Source organism: Podarcis erhardii (genome assembly GCF_964252035.2).
Source record: "Podarcis erhardii genome assembly, chromosome: 7".
Classification (NCBI taxonomy): domain Eukaryota; kingdom Metazoa; phylum Chordata; class Lepidosauria; order Squamata; family Lacertidae; genus Podarcis; species Podarcis erhardii.
This window is the reverse complement of record NC_138511.1, coordinates 14,578,002-14,594,103: the sequence shown is the minus strand read 5'-3', so window position 1 is coordinate 14,594,103 and position 16,102 is coordinate 14,578,002. Positions and strand designations below refer to the sequence as shown.

The window sequence follows — 16,102 nt, the reverse complement described above, 5'->3', positions numbered from 1 at the left end:
GTATAAGGCAACTTCCTTACTATTTAAAACCAGGCCTTTGTTCACAGTGGCTGATTTGGTGCTCGTGGGAAAGCTGCAAGGAGGACCCAAGTACAGTGGTACCTTGGTTACAGACGCTTCAGGTTACAGACTCCGCTAACCCAGAAATAGTACCTCGGGTTAAGAACTTTGCTTCAGGAGGAGAACAGAAATTGTGCGGTGACGGCGCGGCGACAGCGGGAGGCCCCATTAGCTAAAGTGGTACTTCAGGTTAAGAACTGTTTTAGGTTAAGAACGGACCTCCGGAACAAATTAAGTTCTTAACCCGAGGTACCACTGTACAAGAGCTCTTTCATGTCGTGAGGTTTCCAGAAACTGGTATTCAAAAACATTATGGAGGCAGAGCACAGCCATCGAGGTTGTAGCCACCAATAGCCCTTTCCTCCATGAATTTGTCCAATCCTCTTTTAGAGGCATCTAGGTCGGAGACCATCCCTGCCTCCTGCATGAATGAGTTCCACAGTTTAACAAACCCTGAATGACAACAAAGAAGCATCTTCCGCAGAAGGTCTCAGCCGGTCAAATATTACAGCACTGCTGCCAACAAGTACCTCATTTGTTGCAAACAATACCCAGGACACTGGCCTCGCCATGGAACCTACAAGATTATCAAATTGAGGGGGGAAGGCAGGAACCTGGCCATCTGGAATTTCTGTTTGAATTCTGCTCCCACTTCCGACCTCAAAAGCACACGTCTCGCTATCACAATGAAGACGTGAAGACTTGCCCGTGAGGAGGAGAACAGTCCCGAGTAGCCATCCTGGTTAGCAGCTGCTGATAGCTTCCTCCTCCACTATGAATTTGTCCAATCTCTTTTAAAACAACCCAAACTATGTGCTGCATTCATTGTCAGTTGCCCAGAGTGGCCCACATGGACACCAGAAAGCCAGACTCTGGTGTGTGTGTATGTGATTTGTATATGAATACAAATAAATAATAAATTGTAGTTACACCCCCACCAGTCTTTGCCAGCCTATCATCTTGAAAATCAAAGCAGGATGCCCTTTTGTGAGAGGATGAGAGAAGAGGTTGCCTTCATGTTGAGAATGGGGTTTTGCATCTAACATGCCCCCATTTCTAAGCAAGCACCCTTTTCAAATCTAAGCTGCCACCTGGAAGATCAAATCTGATGGTGGGGGAAGAAATCTCTTTCCATCCTGGCTGCTGAAGACTACATGCTTGTTATTCCAACGCTTCCCAAACCTGTGGCAGCAGGTTGCTTCCTGTTAAACTCAGGGGCTGGTTTAGATTTTCATCTAAGCCCGTCTGCAACGTCACAAAGTGGAGAGAGAGCCAACAACAGTGCCTTAGGAGAGACTGAAGACAGACTCCCTCCGATGGAAAAATCCACATGCTTCTATCAAAGCAAGCTGCAAAAATAAAGGGGATAACAAGCAGGGAGGCAGGAAGGAGGTACGACTTACTCCTAAAAATCTCATGCTCTAAACCAACATGGTGGCCTCCCAATATTGCTATAGACTATGACTCCCATCAATCCTGATCACTGGCAATGGTGGCTGGGGCAGAAAGGAGTTGAATAACATCTCTGGGGCTGCAGGTTCCCCTATCCCTGAACCAGACCATCATTTGCCTTTACTGTCCATAGCATCATTATTCTGCATCACTACAAGGATGGGGAGTCTGGTGCCACCCTGATACTGCTGGACTCCAACTACCACCATTCCTGATCACTGGGCCATGCTAAGCTGGGGCTGATGGGAGCAACAACATCTGGAAGAACCATGTTGGCTACCACTGCTCTAAGTCACCATCCTTTTTTTTCTTTCTTGAGTTGGAAGGGACCACAAGGGTCATCGAGTCCAACCGCTTGCAATGCAGGAATCTTTTCGCCCAATGTGGGGACTCGAACCCACAACCCTGAGATTAAGAGTCCTGTGCAATACCGACTGAGCTGTCCTCTAAGTCACCATCTTAAAGAAATCAAAAGGATTCATTCTTGCCCTGAGGATAATGGACACAAACACCCAGAGAGATGATAGCACGAGCCAACATACAAGTCTCTGTACTGGTCAAAGGCGTTGTTCGCTTCCACCTCCAGTTTGCGCAGGCGGGCGGATGGCATGGCACCGTCTTCCAGAGGAGGGTCGTATTTGTTGCTCCACGGCGATCTGCAGCAGGAGAAAGACAGACAGTAAACAAACTTGTTCAACACACAAAGCATCAACAGAATCCCCCAGACAATCAAGCATGGGTGTTGCTATTAATTACTCATTTGGCAACAGAGCCCCTGCCCCAAGAAGCTTAGGGGTGTATCTCACAGCACTCCTACGCAAAGCAGACCCGTTACCATTCATAGGCATGACAAACTTAGCTCTAGTGATTTCAATGGGTCTGCTCTGAATAGAATTTAGCTAGATACCACCCAGACAATGTCAGGGATAGTTTATACACACGAGGAGAGTGGCAGAATGAACTGCACTATTTCAGATTGCAGGGTGAGGTCTGTGTCGCTTTGTTGAAATTTCCTCTACATTTAGAACTTGGGACCAGACTACCTGAAAGATCGTATCTGTCCCTATAAACCTGCCTGGGTTCTAAGAGCCTTGGGTGAGGACCTTTCTCTTGGTCCCATCAACATCAGAGGCATGGCTGGTGGTGACAAGAGACGGCCTTTCCTGGGGCTTCTCCCTTATTGTGGAAAATCCTCCCAAGAGAGGTCAGACTGGTTCCTTCTTTGTTATCCTTTCTCCTGCAGGCTAAGACCTTCCTGTTTAGACAGGCCTTTGGAAACTGAGGTGCAGGCGATGTTGTCCACTGGGCTGCTGTCAAGGCACACTGGATTTTAACTGCTGGCTCTAAGTGTGTTTTGAGGTACTGTAACTATTGTTAACTTGTTGTTGTTTAGTCGTTTAGTCGTGTCCGACTCTTCGTGACCCCATGGACCAGAGCACGCCAGGCACTTCTGTCTTCCACTGCCTCCCGCAGTTTGGTCAGACTCATGTTTGTAGCTTCGAAGACACTATCCAACCATCTTGTCCTCTGTCGTCCCCTTCTCCTTGTGCCCTCCATCTTTCCCAACATCAGGGTCTTTTCCAGGGAGTCTTCTCTTCTCATGAGGTGGCCAAAGTATTGGAGCCTCAGCTTCACGATCTGTCCTTCCAGTGAGCACTCAGGGCTGATTTCCTTAAGAATGGATCGGTTTGTTCTTCTTGCAGTCCATGGGACTCTCAAGAGTCTCCTCCAGCACCATAATTCAAAAGCATCAATTCTTCGGCGATCTGCCTTCTTTATGGTCCAGCTCTCACTTCCATACATCACTACTGGGAAAACCATAGCTTTTACTATACGGACCTTTGTTGGCAAGTTAACTAGTTTAGCTTTTATAATGAAGCTTTACCATGTTGGAAGCTGTCCTGAATCCCAATTAGGGAGAAAGGCAAAATATCAAAAGATTACATAAAGGAACAAATTCTTCCTAGCAATAGGAAATGAGGACAGCTGGCAAGGAGGAATATGGCAGAACCTCTCCCCTTGATGAGATAAGTATCTTTTAAGCAAAAAATTTGACACGCAACACAACTGCAGTCCAAAGGAGTACACTGGAGCATTCCACCTCAGCATTCTTCCACCTAACTCTCACCTCATTGCTTTGAATTTGCAGACCCTGCTTGATATTCGGAACAGGGAACGATGGGTGTGCCATCTCTAGCATGGGTCTCTGAAGATGTTTTGCCCCTCCCAACAGCTCCAGCAACCATGCGGCTGGTGCTGAGTGTCTAAAGCAAAGGCTCTGCTAGCACAGCACAATGGCACCTAATGTGCATTTAAGTTGCACAATTTCAGCCATTTGTGGCCAACCCAAACCCTAACCCTGCACAAGTTAAAATCCAAGCAAGGCAGAGAGCTTAAAAGATCTTTTGGTGCCAGATTGGCTTTGAGTTATTTTAGCTGTTTTTCATAATGTCTTCTGTGTTGCAAAACTGTTTTCTCATGCTTTGAGAGCCACCACGAGGCTATGACCAAAGGAAGACTATAAATATTCATACCGATTTTTTTTATATAAAAAAGGCAAAAAAGTGTGGACTAGCAGCTTTGCTAGTGTGGACGCGGGTGGCACCTAGCAGTTCGAAAGCACAAAGTGCAAGTAGATAAATAGGTACCGCTCCGGTGGGAAGGTAAACGGCGTTTCCGTGCGCTGCTCTGGTTTGCCAGAAGTGATTTAGTCATGCTGGCCACATGACCTGGAAGCTGTACGCCGGCTCCCTCGGCCAATAAATATGCATTTTGAAATTTCCATCACCTCTTGGGAGTGATGGTGGTGGAGAACTAACTTACTTCTTCCATTTAGGAACTCTTACTAATATCATTAGAATGTAAGAGGAGGCTGCTGGGTCAGGCCCACAGACATCTAGTCCAGCATCCTGTTCTCACAGTGGCTGAACAGTTGCCTGTGGGAAGCTAGCAAGCAAGACCTGAGCACAAGAGCCCTGTCTCCTCCTGTGGTTTCCAACAACTGACATTCAGAAGCATTGCTGCCCCTGACTGGGGAGGCAGAGCACAGCCATCATGGTTAGCAGCCATTGACACCCTTACCCTCCATTTCTGCAGCAGGTAAATGCTGAGCAAGTGCTCAAGGTTTCTGCCTCCAACTCAAACAATCTCCTTTCTCCCCTACCCCTCCAAGCCACTTTTAAGCAAGGTAAAGGTAAAGGTACCCCTGCCCGTACGGGCTAGCCGTGTTGGTTAAAATAAATAAAAAAATGTCCAGTAGCACCTTAGAGACCAACTAAGTTTGTTCTGGGTATAAGCTTTCATGTATCTGAAAAAGTGTGCATGCACAAAAAAGCTTATACCCAGAACAAACTTAGTAAAGGTAAAGATACCCCTGCCCGTACGGGCCAGTCTTGACAGACTCTAGGGTTGTGCGCTCATTTCACTCTAGAGGTCAGGAGCCAGCGCTGTCCGCAGACACTTCCGGGTCACGTGGCCAGTGTGATGAAGCTGCTCTAGCGAACCGGCACCAGAGCAGCACACGGAAGTGCCGTTTACCTTCCTGCTATAAAGCGGTACCTATTTATCTACTTGCACTTAAGCGTGCTTTCAAACTGCTAGGTGGGCAGGAGCTGGGACCGAAAGACGGGAGCTCACCCCGCCGCAGGGATTCGAACCGCCGACCATGCGATTGGCAAGTCCTAGGCACTGAGGTTTTACCCACAGCGCCACCCGCGTCCCTTGGCTTTAAGCAAGGTGGGCTTCATTTAATTGCGGTTAGTAGATTTCTTCTGCAGAGCACGAGGAATGGAATTTCAGAGCGAGAGCACATAGCCACGACTTAGCACTTTCCTGGCCTGTAGACCATGCACATCCCCAACCACCTCTAAAAAGGGGTTTTTTGGTGGGGGGAGAGAGAGAGAAAGTAAGAAAGATTGCTGGCTGCAGCAGTAATTTCATCCACAAGAAATTCATAACATTACTCCCTCAAATGATGTTTTCACAGCAGACAAGCCCTCAAAATGCATTTACTGGCTTAGATGGGAGGCTGTTTTGAAAGAAGGCAGCTGAACGGAGCCCGCCTGGCTGAAAGCGATGGAGCTTCATGCAAGAGCAATGTTTCTGCTGCAGCCAACAGGTTCCAAGACGGTGCTGCTGGCATCAGCATCTTCTCCCCATAAGGATCCTATTTAAGGAGAGCAACCAAACACCAGGATAGGGATGTGCAGAGGGGAGGGGGCTGGGAGTTTGGTCTTGTTTTGTTATTCTTTTTAAAAAAGTTAGCTTGTGTTTGCTGGGTGTCTCTGCCATTGGTGCCTCCCAGGTGCTACCCACCAACCGTAGCAGCAGAGGTGAACTGGGCTGGTTAATTATTATTATTTATTACATTTATAAGGGACACGGGTGGCGCTGTGGGTTAAACTACAGAGCCTAGGACTTGCCGATCAGAAGGTCGGCGGTTCAAATCCCCTCGACGGGGTGAGCTTCCGTTGCTCAGTCCCTGCTCCTGCCAACTTGCAGTTCGAAAGCACGTCAAAGTGCAAGTAGATAAATAGGTACCGCTCCGGCAGGAAGGTAAACGGCGTTTCCGTGCACTGCTCTGGTTCGCCAGAAGCGGCTTAGTCATGCTGGCCGCATGATCCGGAAGCTGTACGCCGGCTCCCTTGGCCAATAAAGCGAGATGAGCGCCGCAACCCCAGAGTCGGTCACGACTGGACCTAACGGGATTTACCTTTATTGCATTTATATCTCACTTCCCCCCGTTTTTTCTCCAAGGAGCTCAAGGCTGAGGGACACTGACAAGCCCCAAGATGATACCCCATGAGCTTCATGGCTGAGTGGGGATTCGAACCTTGGTCTCTCCCAGGTCCTAGTCTGACACTCCAACCACTGCACCACGCCAGTTAACCCGTTTGTTTGTGGGAGCTGCAACCAGGCCTTAGACATTATAAGGGACCCACCATACAGGATTCTCTAGCTCAAAGAGCCATTCGACAGCATGTCAGAAGCTGAACTCAGCTGCCTAGGAAAAGCGATATAATGGGCAAGATCTCTTGAGATGTGGGTAAGGTGCTCAAAGTACCCAAAGCTTCAAAAATAAAAAGCATGTGCTACCGATTCCTCATCCAGGGGGTTGAAAACCCTTCTGGACCCATCTGCAAACCAGACAAACGTTCCCAGTGTTACCTGGAGTTGCCAGGGGTTAAAACGGGGACATTTTACATGCAAAGCAGGAGCTCTGCTATTGAGGTATGGCCCTCTCCTTACAAATAAAGACCTTAGTCCTCATGATTCTGAATCAAGGGCTGATATCAACAGAAAAACTGGAAGCTACTTTATAGTTCTGTCACCCAGGTCATCTGGCTCGTACTGTCCACAGTGACTAACAGTGGCTTTCCAGGGTTTTAGGCAGATGCTCTACCACTGAGCTGTGCCTCCTTCACAAAGCTCACACGTTTTATAGTCTATTGGATAGTTTAAAAGTTGTGAACATCTCTGGGTTATTATCTTCTTTAGTTGGGTCATTAGGAGAGAACTCCAGAAGGTTCCCCCAACTACACCAATTTGTAGCTCATTGGTAGAGGCAGGCAGAGGACTCCAAGTTCCATTCCCTAAAATCTCCAGGTAAAATCTTCCCAGTTCTTTTCCAGGCCTGGGAAAGAACCAGGCCTGAAATCCTGGAGAGCTGCTGCCAATTAGTGTAGACAATAATGAACTCGGTGGACTCAAGAGCCTGGCTCAGTTTAAGAGAGCTTCCAAGACTGCTATCTTTGTGAATCGAACTCTGTAAATCCACACTGTTAGTCTAGGAGTGAGCAAAATGTGTTTATGTCTGTTTTTAAACTTGCACTCTGTGGCACTCCCCCCCCCCACAATTTTTGATGATTGCCACTTCCTAATAACCTGCCTGAGATCAAAAGGGATAAAAAGAGGGGGAGTCAATTGATGGATAATGTAAAGGAGTGTTTCCCTGTCCAGAGGAGCAAAGCAGTCACCTATAGGAGTCTCCATCTCTGTTGTAGTCGCACAGTAAGTAGTCCTTCCCCACTACTTTATCACGAGCGATCTTCAAAGGCTGGTCAACAGAAGACAGGAGATCTTCACAGAGGCTGGGGACCTGTAAACAGAAGCAGGAAGTTGGGGGGGGGCACAAGATGCAAAAAGTGAGGCAAGGGTGCTTCAGCAAGCTCCTGTAAATGTATGTCTGAATTGCAGCTCCTTTATAAAGCAGCCTCTGTGACCAGGATGTCAGAAGGGACACCGTTTTCCATGCAAACTTGCTTGTTTAGACCCTTATCAAAGACCCAACTCTGCATCTCCATACCTGAGCCTCCCTGGATAGGCCATTTAACCAAGAAGAGTCTATTGCCCTGTCGCTGTCCACCTAACTTCCCATAGCAGGATCATGGGGACGTACCCACCTAGCTCAATACCACCCACACTGACCGGCAGTGGCTCTCCAAAGTTCCAGACAGGGGATGTTGCCAGCCCTACCTGGAGATGCTACTTGGAACTGAGTCTGGGCAGTGCTTTTTTCAGGGGGTAATCAAGGGTTTGCAGTACTGGCACCTCTTCTTTTTTTTGTTGTTAAAAAGTGTGGCACTTACCGTGACAACTTCATGGTGAGTACTGGCACCTATTTTTCCAGGGAAAAAAGCACTGAGTCTGGGGCTTTCTGCCTGTAAGGCACTGAGCAGCAGCTCTTCCCCACCCAGAAGAAGGGTCCCCTGGAGAAGGACCTCATCATCTACTCTTAACTCCACTGGTTCATTGCATTTATATTCCACCTTTTTCTCCACGGAGCACCATGTAGCGTACATAATTCTCCCCCTCATTTAATCCCCACAACAACCCTGTGAGGTGGGTTACGCTGGGAGGCAATGACTGGCCTACGGTGCTCAGTGAGTGCATCATGGTGGAGTGGGGGCCGGATTTGAACCTTGGTCTCCCAGCAGGTTCTAGTCCTACACTCTAACCCAGGGGTCAGCAAGCTTTTTCAGCTGTGGGCCGGTCCACCATCCCTCAGACCATGTGGTGGGCCGGACTATTTTTTTTGGGGGGGGGGGAATGAACTTCCTATGCCCCACAAATAACCCAGAGATGCATTTTAAATAAAGAACATTCTAATCATGTAAAAACATGCTGATTCCCGGACTGTCCACGGGCCGGATTTAGAAGGCGATTGGGACGCATCCAGCCCCTGGGCCTTAGGTTGCTTACCCCTGCTCTAGCCACGACACCACATTGGCTTTGATACATTTCTATAGCAACTTTCAATAATAAAAAGTTCTTCCACAGGCAGCTCCCATTAAAAATAAAACAAAACAAAATAGGTAACGGATAAAAAACATCTGAAGAAATCAATTCCATGGTCTATTGTTATTTTAAGTTGTTGAAAGTCTTAAATTGTTGTAGGTAATTTTATCTTCTTTTTTTGTAAATCACTTTGAGGGTTTAGAACTATATATCTATATATATATATGGTTTTCAAGTATAAGCAGACACATAAGCAGAGGAAATTTTCTGTTGAATAATGCATGCTGATGAAATTCACCATAGCATTATAGTTACCTCACCCCATAACTGAACCACTATAAGAAATAAACTAACTAAATACCCCCCTGCCTGCCCCACTACCTACCAACCCTTTTGGTGGCTTTAAAAAACAAACAAAAAATCCAACAACCATCAAGTGGTGTGTAAGCTTTATGGAAGCAAATAAAATTAATAAATAGTACAGTCTCCAAGGCCAGGCCACACAATGAGATTTCCAGCTGCAATTTTGTAAACCAAGGTTTTTAAGACAGTTTTCAAGGCCCCTTTGAAATTATCCAGGGTTGGGGCCTGCCTAATATCACACTGGATGATAATTCCACTACTCCAGTTACAGATAGGTAGCCGTGTTGGTCTGCCATAGTCAAAACAAAACAAATTCCTTCCAGTAGCACCTTAAAGACCAACTAAGTCAGTTCTTGGTATGAGCTTTCGTGTGCATGCACACTTCTTCAGATACACTCAGATTCAGTGTATCTGAAGAAGTGTGCATGCACACGAAAGCTCATACCAAGAACTGACTTAGTTGGTCTTTAAGGTGCTACTGGAAGGAATTCCACTACTGCGGCGCACTGGTGTGCCCTTATATATGTGTGTGCACACGCGTGCACACACACCCACACACGCGCGCGCACACACCAGAGTTTTGTCTAAAGCAATTCAGGTTTCAGCACTGTGGCCACGGGTGTGGTCTCAAAGTTAAATGTACGTGCGCACATACACCTATTAGTCACAGTCTCTGCTTCTTGCCAAATCGAGGGCTGTAAAGCAACTGCTGAAGGGGGCAGCGGCGGTGGCGGGGGGAACAGACCTTGAAAAAGTGGTAAATATTTATAACTGAGTGGAAATCCAAGAGCTGCTAAGAGAATAAGCTGCCCCGTGAATGGCAGCTTAATTTTTTCCACTAACTCATGCTCTGGGTGGAGTTTAATATACTTTCCAGGCACACTGCCAAACATTACTATGTTGGATAACTTTTTCTGTTTTTTAAATACGTTTTCCTCTGACATGTGCTGCTTTTTCAAGGGAGGTGGCACTGCAGAAAACACCGTGGTACAAATTAAACATAAAACAGCGTGAGCTGCAAATAAGACCATACATTTTTGAAAAGTCTTTTTCAAATAAGTCCACAAAAGTGACACACGTGAGAATTGCGCTTAGCAAACTTGTTTAATTTTTTTTTAATGTTGCCTACTATGAAAGTAAGGGACGCGGGTGGCGCTGTGGGTAAAACCTCAGTGCCTAAGACTTGCTGATCGTAAGGTCGGGGGTTCAAATCCCCGCGGCGGGGTGAGCTCCCGTCGTTCGGTCCCAGCTCCTGCCCACCTAGCAGTTCGAAAGCACCCCAAGTGCAAGTAGATAAATAGGTACCGCTTTATAGCGGGAAGGTAAACGGCGTTTCCGTGTGCGGCACGGGTGCTGGCTCACCAGTGCAGCTTCGTCATGCTAGGCACGTGACCCGGAAGTGTCCTCGGACAGCGCTGGCCCCCGGCCTCTTGAGTGAGATGAGCGTACAACCCTAGAGTCGGTCACGACTGGCCCGTACGGGCAGGGGTACCTTTACCTTTACCATGAAAGTACTCCTGATTTATCACATACCACTGGTTTTGTTTAAGTATAAGGATGTTTATGAGCTGTAGATGGCAGGGTACCATCTTAAGAGAACAAATTCCTTTCTCTCTCACACACACATACACTTCTCTCTCAAACACATAGGAAATGTGCTTTTTCCCAGATGCACAGAAAACATCACAACAGAGGGACTGAGCCTCAGTGGTGGAGCACCTGCTTGGCATGTAGAAGTTACTCCCCACAAGCATCAGCCTCCTAGCATCTCTAGCTGGAAAGGAGCAGTTAGAAGAGTTGGGAATGAGAATCTTTATTAGTTACAGGTAGGTAGCCGAGTTGGTCTGCTGCAGTCGAAACAAAAAAAATCCTTCCAGTAGCACCTTAGAGACCAACTAAGTTTGTTATTGTGTGCATAACACAAGGAATCTTAATACTGTCAGGAGACCCTTGTGCCCATCTAGTTCAGTCTTGCCTACACTGGCTGGCAGTGGTTCTCCAGCCACAGCCAGCCAGAGGAGACATTACTGGGCAAGGTGGACCAATGGTCTAATCAAGGGTAGGAAAGTTTCTTTTGTTCACGAATGCTCCCAGGAAGCTCACAAGCAGGGCTAGCCGGAGGCAGCCGCTCCTTGCTGATCTCTCCTTGTTTTTATACATGAAAATGTTGCGCATTGAATCTTTTTTGTTTTCTTTAAACAAAAACACATACTTCAGTAACATGCAAGAATGAAGAAATAAACACATCTGAATGAAAACAAAAATTAAACATGCACACACATCACACGATATATATTTGGGTTGTTTCATTCACATACCCTGGGGGAAAATATTATGGGTGCGGTGTTTTAGTAATTCTGGCAGTATTCTTTTTAATATAAATTGTTTCATTGTTTTTAGAGTTTGCATGAAAGGTTCTCTGTCTGTCAAATTGGTTTTATTAATCTCAGATCATGTGTTTCTGTGGTTTTATTCCATTTTTACCATGTACACCAATCTGATGGATTTAAGCAGTGAAGCGGTCCATAAACTTGCTTAAGTAATAAATTATTGTTGCTGTTATTTGCTTTGAGATGTTTCATAGGAAGCGATCCATAAATAGATTAAATTAAATAAAAGTTCACTAAGGCTCTCCAGACCCTTAGCTGAACACGCAGGCGAGTCCTACAACCTGTTCATGTAGCGCACATCTGGACCCAGACCACCCTGAAATACCAGAGACATTTCTCTTAAAAGATCAGACTTTTTTTGTCCCTTCAAATGAATGAATGAATGAATGAGACAACTTGTGGGGGGGGGGGAGGAAGGAGGGGGTTACAAAACAGTGGTAACATCCTGAAGGGACAGAGAGATTAGCTGCAGACAAAGAGGGAAACAAATTGAAAAGGAGGAGAACGCTACATTTACAGTGGGCTTCAAACAAGGGATGGCATTGTCCTTCTGAAATGCTAATCTGGCTAGAACCAGTGAACCAGGTACTGGGACAAAGTTTTAATTAAAAATAAACTACCTTTCCAAGCAAAGAGACAAGTGGCCACCTGTGCGCGGCCAGAAACCAAACACCTCCCTGAGCAGCTGGCCAAACTCTTGCTTCCTGCTCAGGAGTCAGAATGCTGACGGACTTACTGAAAGCTCAAAAAACTGGGCACATTGAGGCAAAGGTGTACGTGGGTGTCAGGTAGCATCAGAGAAAGTCTCTGGGATTAGAGCTGAAATGGGGAACATACCAGATCAACTGCCTAACTTTATTTTCATAAAAGGAGATTTGTGTGTGCACGCGCATGTGTGTGTGTAAATCAGGAATTTAGAGGCATCTGCCCCTGCTGGGAATGACAAGTGAAGAGAGTTGATCTCAGGTCCTGCTTTTGGGATTCCCATAACCAGCTTGATGGCCGCTGTGAGAACAGGAGGCTAGACTAGATGGACAGTTGGCATGACCCATGATCTTATGTCAGATATTTCCCCCTTCTGAAATTGGTTTTGCTTTATTAGGAACATACCTAGAGGTGCGTGTGGGGAGAGGAAAGTCACATCAAAAATTACCATGTCTGTTCCCCAGCAGGATTAACTACTCCTGATGCAACACGCAGACACACACAAATTCATTCAGAAGATGAATGGATTAACAGCAAAGGCTTTGGGTGGCATTTTTCTAAGTTTCCAGCTGGCCATGGTTTAAAAACAGGATGCTGGATCAGACCCTCAATACGACCCAGCTCTTGTGCAGCTTTGATTCATAAAGTTTTACACTTCCAACTTGTGGCTGCCCTCGAGGCTTTGGACCGTGTTGAAGTGGAAATAATGTGAAGTCCTTGTTGTGTAGAAGCCAGTCCCAACACCTTGCCATGCTCAAACATAATAATTATTTGTAAACCACCTAAAAGGGCCAGCCAGGTGCAATACTAAAATTAAAAGACACACTGCAGCCACACAGAGGGCCTAGCCGCAGGCTCAGGATCTCAAAGGAGGTGACAGATTAGGAAGGAAAGGAGAACAGAAAAAGCAAAAGTGAGAAAGGCAGACACTTCACCACATCCTGCTTGGGGTCAGGGCCACAGTCCTCTCTGTCCCCATCGCTAACTGATTATTGGGATGGGGTGGGAGGAGATGCCCAGATCATGACACCACTGATAATGAGTTCTTAAAAGGATTCTGCTATTCAGGAATTGGTTTGGGGGTTCCTGATGGAGAGGGGCTGTTCTCACTCTCAGTTTCAGCTGGGGTTGCCTGCTCTGGTTCGATGCGCTGCACATACATTGTCACAGGAAACCTAACTGCAGTCCTGCAAGGTAGGTAAAGGTAAAGGGACCCCTGACCATTAGCTCCAGTCACGGACGACTCTGGGGTTGCAGCGCTCATCTCGCTTTATTGGCCAAGGGAGCCGGCGTACAGCTTCCAGGTCATGTGGCCAGCATGACTAAGCCGCTTCTGGCGAACCAGAGCAGCGCATGGAAACGCCGTTTACCTTCCCGCCGGAGCGGTACCTATTTATCTACTTGCACTTTGACGTTCTTTCGAACTGCTAGGGTGGCAGGAGCAGGGACTGAGCAACGGGAGCTCACCCCGTCATGGGGATTCGAACCGCCGACCTTCTGATTGGCAAGTCCTAGGCTCTGTGGTTTAACCCACCACACCACCCGCATAGGCTAGTGTTATTCCTATCTTGCAGTGATTGTTGGGGTGGTGGCAGAAGGAGGGGGAAGAGCTGAGGTTGGGAAGGGCTCCCCCCCCCCAGTTTTGAAGCAGAGATAAAAAGTGAGTTCTCCCCCAATTTATCCCATAGTCTCTTACCCTCACAATGCCACATTTGAGCAAGTGCCAGACAGGAATCCATTATGACTGTCAGCAGCAGAGGAACCTTTAATGATTGATTGCATTTATAGCCCACCTTTTTCTCCTAGGAACCCAAGGAGGGTACACTGGTCTCCCCCTCTTCATTTAACACCCACAACAACCCTGTAAGGTAGGTTAGATGAGAGACAGTGACTGGCTGCTGCTCACCCAGCGGCTTCATGGCTGAGTGGGGATTACACCATATTGATTTGTGCCACATTATTCCAATAATGTTCCTCGGACACAGGTACTTTTCTTCAACATACCTGAGTAGTTGGCAGTCATTCCTGGCAAACGCCACGGTTCAAAACTTATTGAACTGTAAAGCACCACGGGGCTTGTTTAAACCAACAACTATAGAATAGGCTATAGAATAGAATAGGCAACAACTATAGAATAGGCTACTATAGAAGAGGTGGCAGGCAACGTTAAATCCAACCTTGCAGCCACCCATGGCCAAATGCACAAGAAAGATCCACAAGAGACTAATCTGCCTTTATACCCTATTTGTGGTGACGGGGGCTTCCCCAGTGGCCTCAGTCTGGCCACTACTTGAAAGAGGACCCAGCAAGGTTCTCATAGCTTGGATTCCATAACTTGTAGCCCCCAGAGAGACGCTGGAAGTCTGGTCACCTGAGAGTGCTTTGTAGGAACACAGGAAGCTCATGAACTGTTTTAGGGGGATTCCCAACCCTCCTGGGTCCTCCCCCTCCTAAAGATTTTGTGCACTTCTGCAGAACCTGGGATTCTCCAGAGCCTGCTGACACTGCCCTTTATGTGTGAGAGGTGTTTTTCTAGCTAAGAAAGTGATTGGCACTCTCAGCTGAAACATCAGAATTAGGGGGAATCCATGGGAATAGAGGACCCCAAAGGGATCGTGGGAGGCAAAAACATAACCAGGGCCATGGGGATGATGGGGTAGGCCAATGGGTTCTTGCTTGTTTATTGCATTTATATGCCACCTTTTTCTCTAAGGAGCTCAAAGTGGTGTACATGGTTCTCTCCCTCCTCATTTAATCCCTACAACAACCCTATGAGGAAGGTTAGGCTGAGAGGCAGTGACTGGCCCAAGGTTACCCAGTGAACTTCATAACAGAGTGTGGATTCCAACTCTTCTCTCCCATGTCCTGGTTAGACACACTAACCACTACACCACACTGGCACTAGAGTTAAGGTTCAAGAATGGAGCATCCTTATTTTGTACCACAATGGTGCCCACCGTGAAGCCACTTTCCTCCAAAGCAAAGATTTCCTTGGCAGGGAAGGAGTGTGATCACTTAAGTTTTATTATTTAATTGCATTTCAAGCCTTTACAGTTCTGGTTCTCATTTGAATTCTTACAGGACTGATGTCACCCATATGGAAGTGAGGGGGGGGGCACGGAAATCGGAGTTGGTCAACGTCAGGGCGAAAACCACTCGGATGTTTGGAGCCAACGGAAGGGAGCCAGCACATCCGTAATGACAAATTGAACTGGTGCCCTTCTCTCTCTCTCTCTCTCCCCCCCCCCCCACTTGACAAGCCCAGACTGGATTCCAGCCATGCTAGGCCCACATCTAATAAATTTTTTTGTTATAATTCTATTGAGTCATCCAGCAGGCTTTTAAAAGCTTCCTCTTGAAGCAGAAAAACAGGTCCAGTCCATGGACTGTCGTAGAAATAATGGGACCGGAGGGGTGGGGAGAGAGGGTCTCATACATGATGGGATGCATCTAATGCTACTCCTACTCAGAATAGATCCACGGAAGTTAATGGGCCTAAGTTACGGTAGTCATGTCCGTTGATTTCAGTGGGACTGCTCTAAGGAGGGTTAACATCATATACAATCCAACGACTCTTGCTGATACATCAAGGCCTCAGAAGGATTTCCAAGGTAGCAATGGGCTACTGTGGTTTCCAAAGTGGGTGGTACCACTCCATGGCACACTGTGGGATTCCCTACGGGAGCACCCCCTAGAGGTGTAAACGACTATCAGATTTTGAAAACCTGGTATCACTGGATCCAGTTCATCCATTTTGTGCAAATAAACCAAACAGCTTAACTGCGCTTTGAACAAATGTGCTGTTAACTGTTACTGTTTTATTGGGATATTATCGTCCTCAGTGTGTTGTGCAAGCCACTGTTCTGTATAATGCTTTTTATAGGGTAGGGTAGTGG

At 46.9% G+C, this 16,102-nt stretch overlaps 1 protein-coding gene across 2 annotated transcripts in view; it reads right to left on the bottom strand.

Annotated features, from left to right (window-relative positions):
• The window catches only part of CAPZB (capping actin protein of muscle Z-line subunit beta), a 70,438-nt gene that overhangs the window by 21,762 nt on the left and 32,574 nt on the right, over positions 1–16,102 (bottom strand). For both annotated transcript variants that reach the window (XM_081871337.1, XM_081871338.1), the window contains exons 3-4: positions 7,488–7,609; positions 2,055–2,168 (exon numbers count right to left, since the gene is read on the bottom strand). In XM_081871337.1, coding sequence (XP_081727463.1) covers positions 2,055–2,168; positions 7,488–7,609 — 236 coding nt within the window. The remainder of the gene's footprint in view (positions 1–2,054; positions 2,169–7,487; positions 7,610–16,102) is intronic.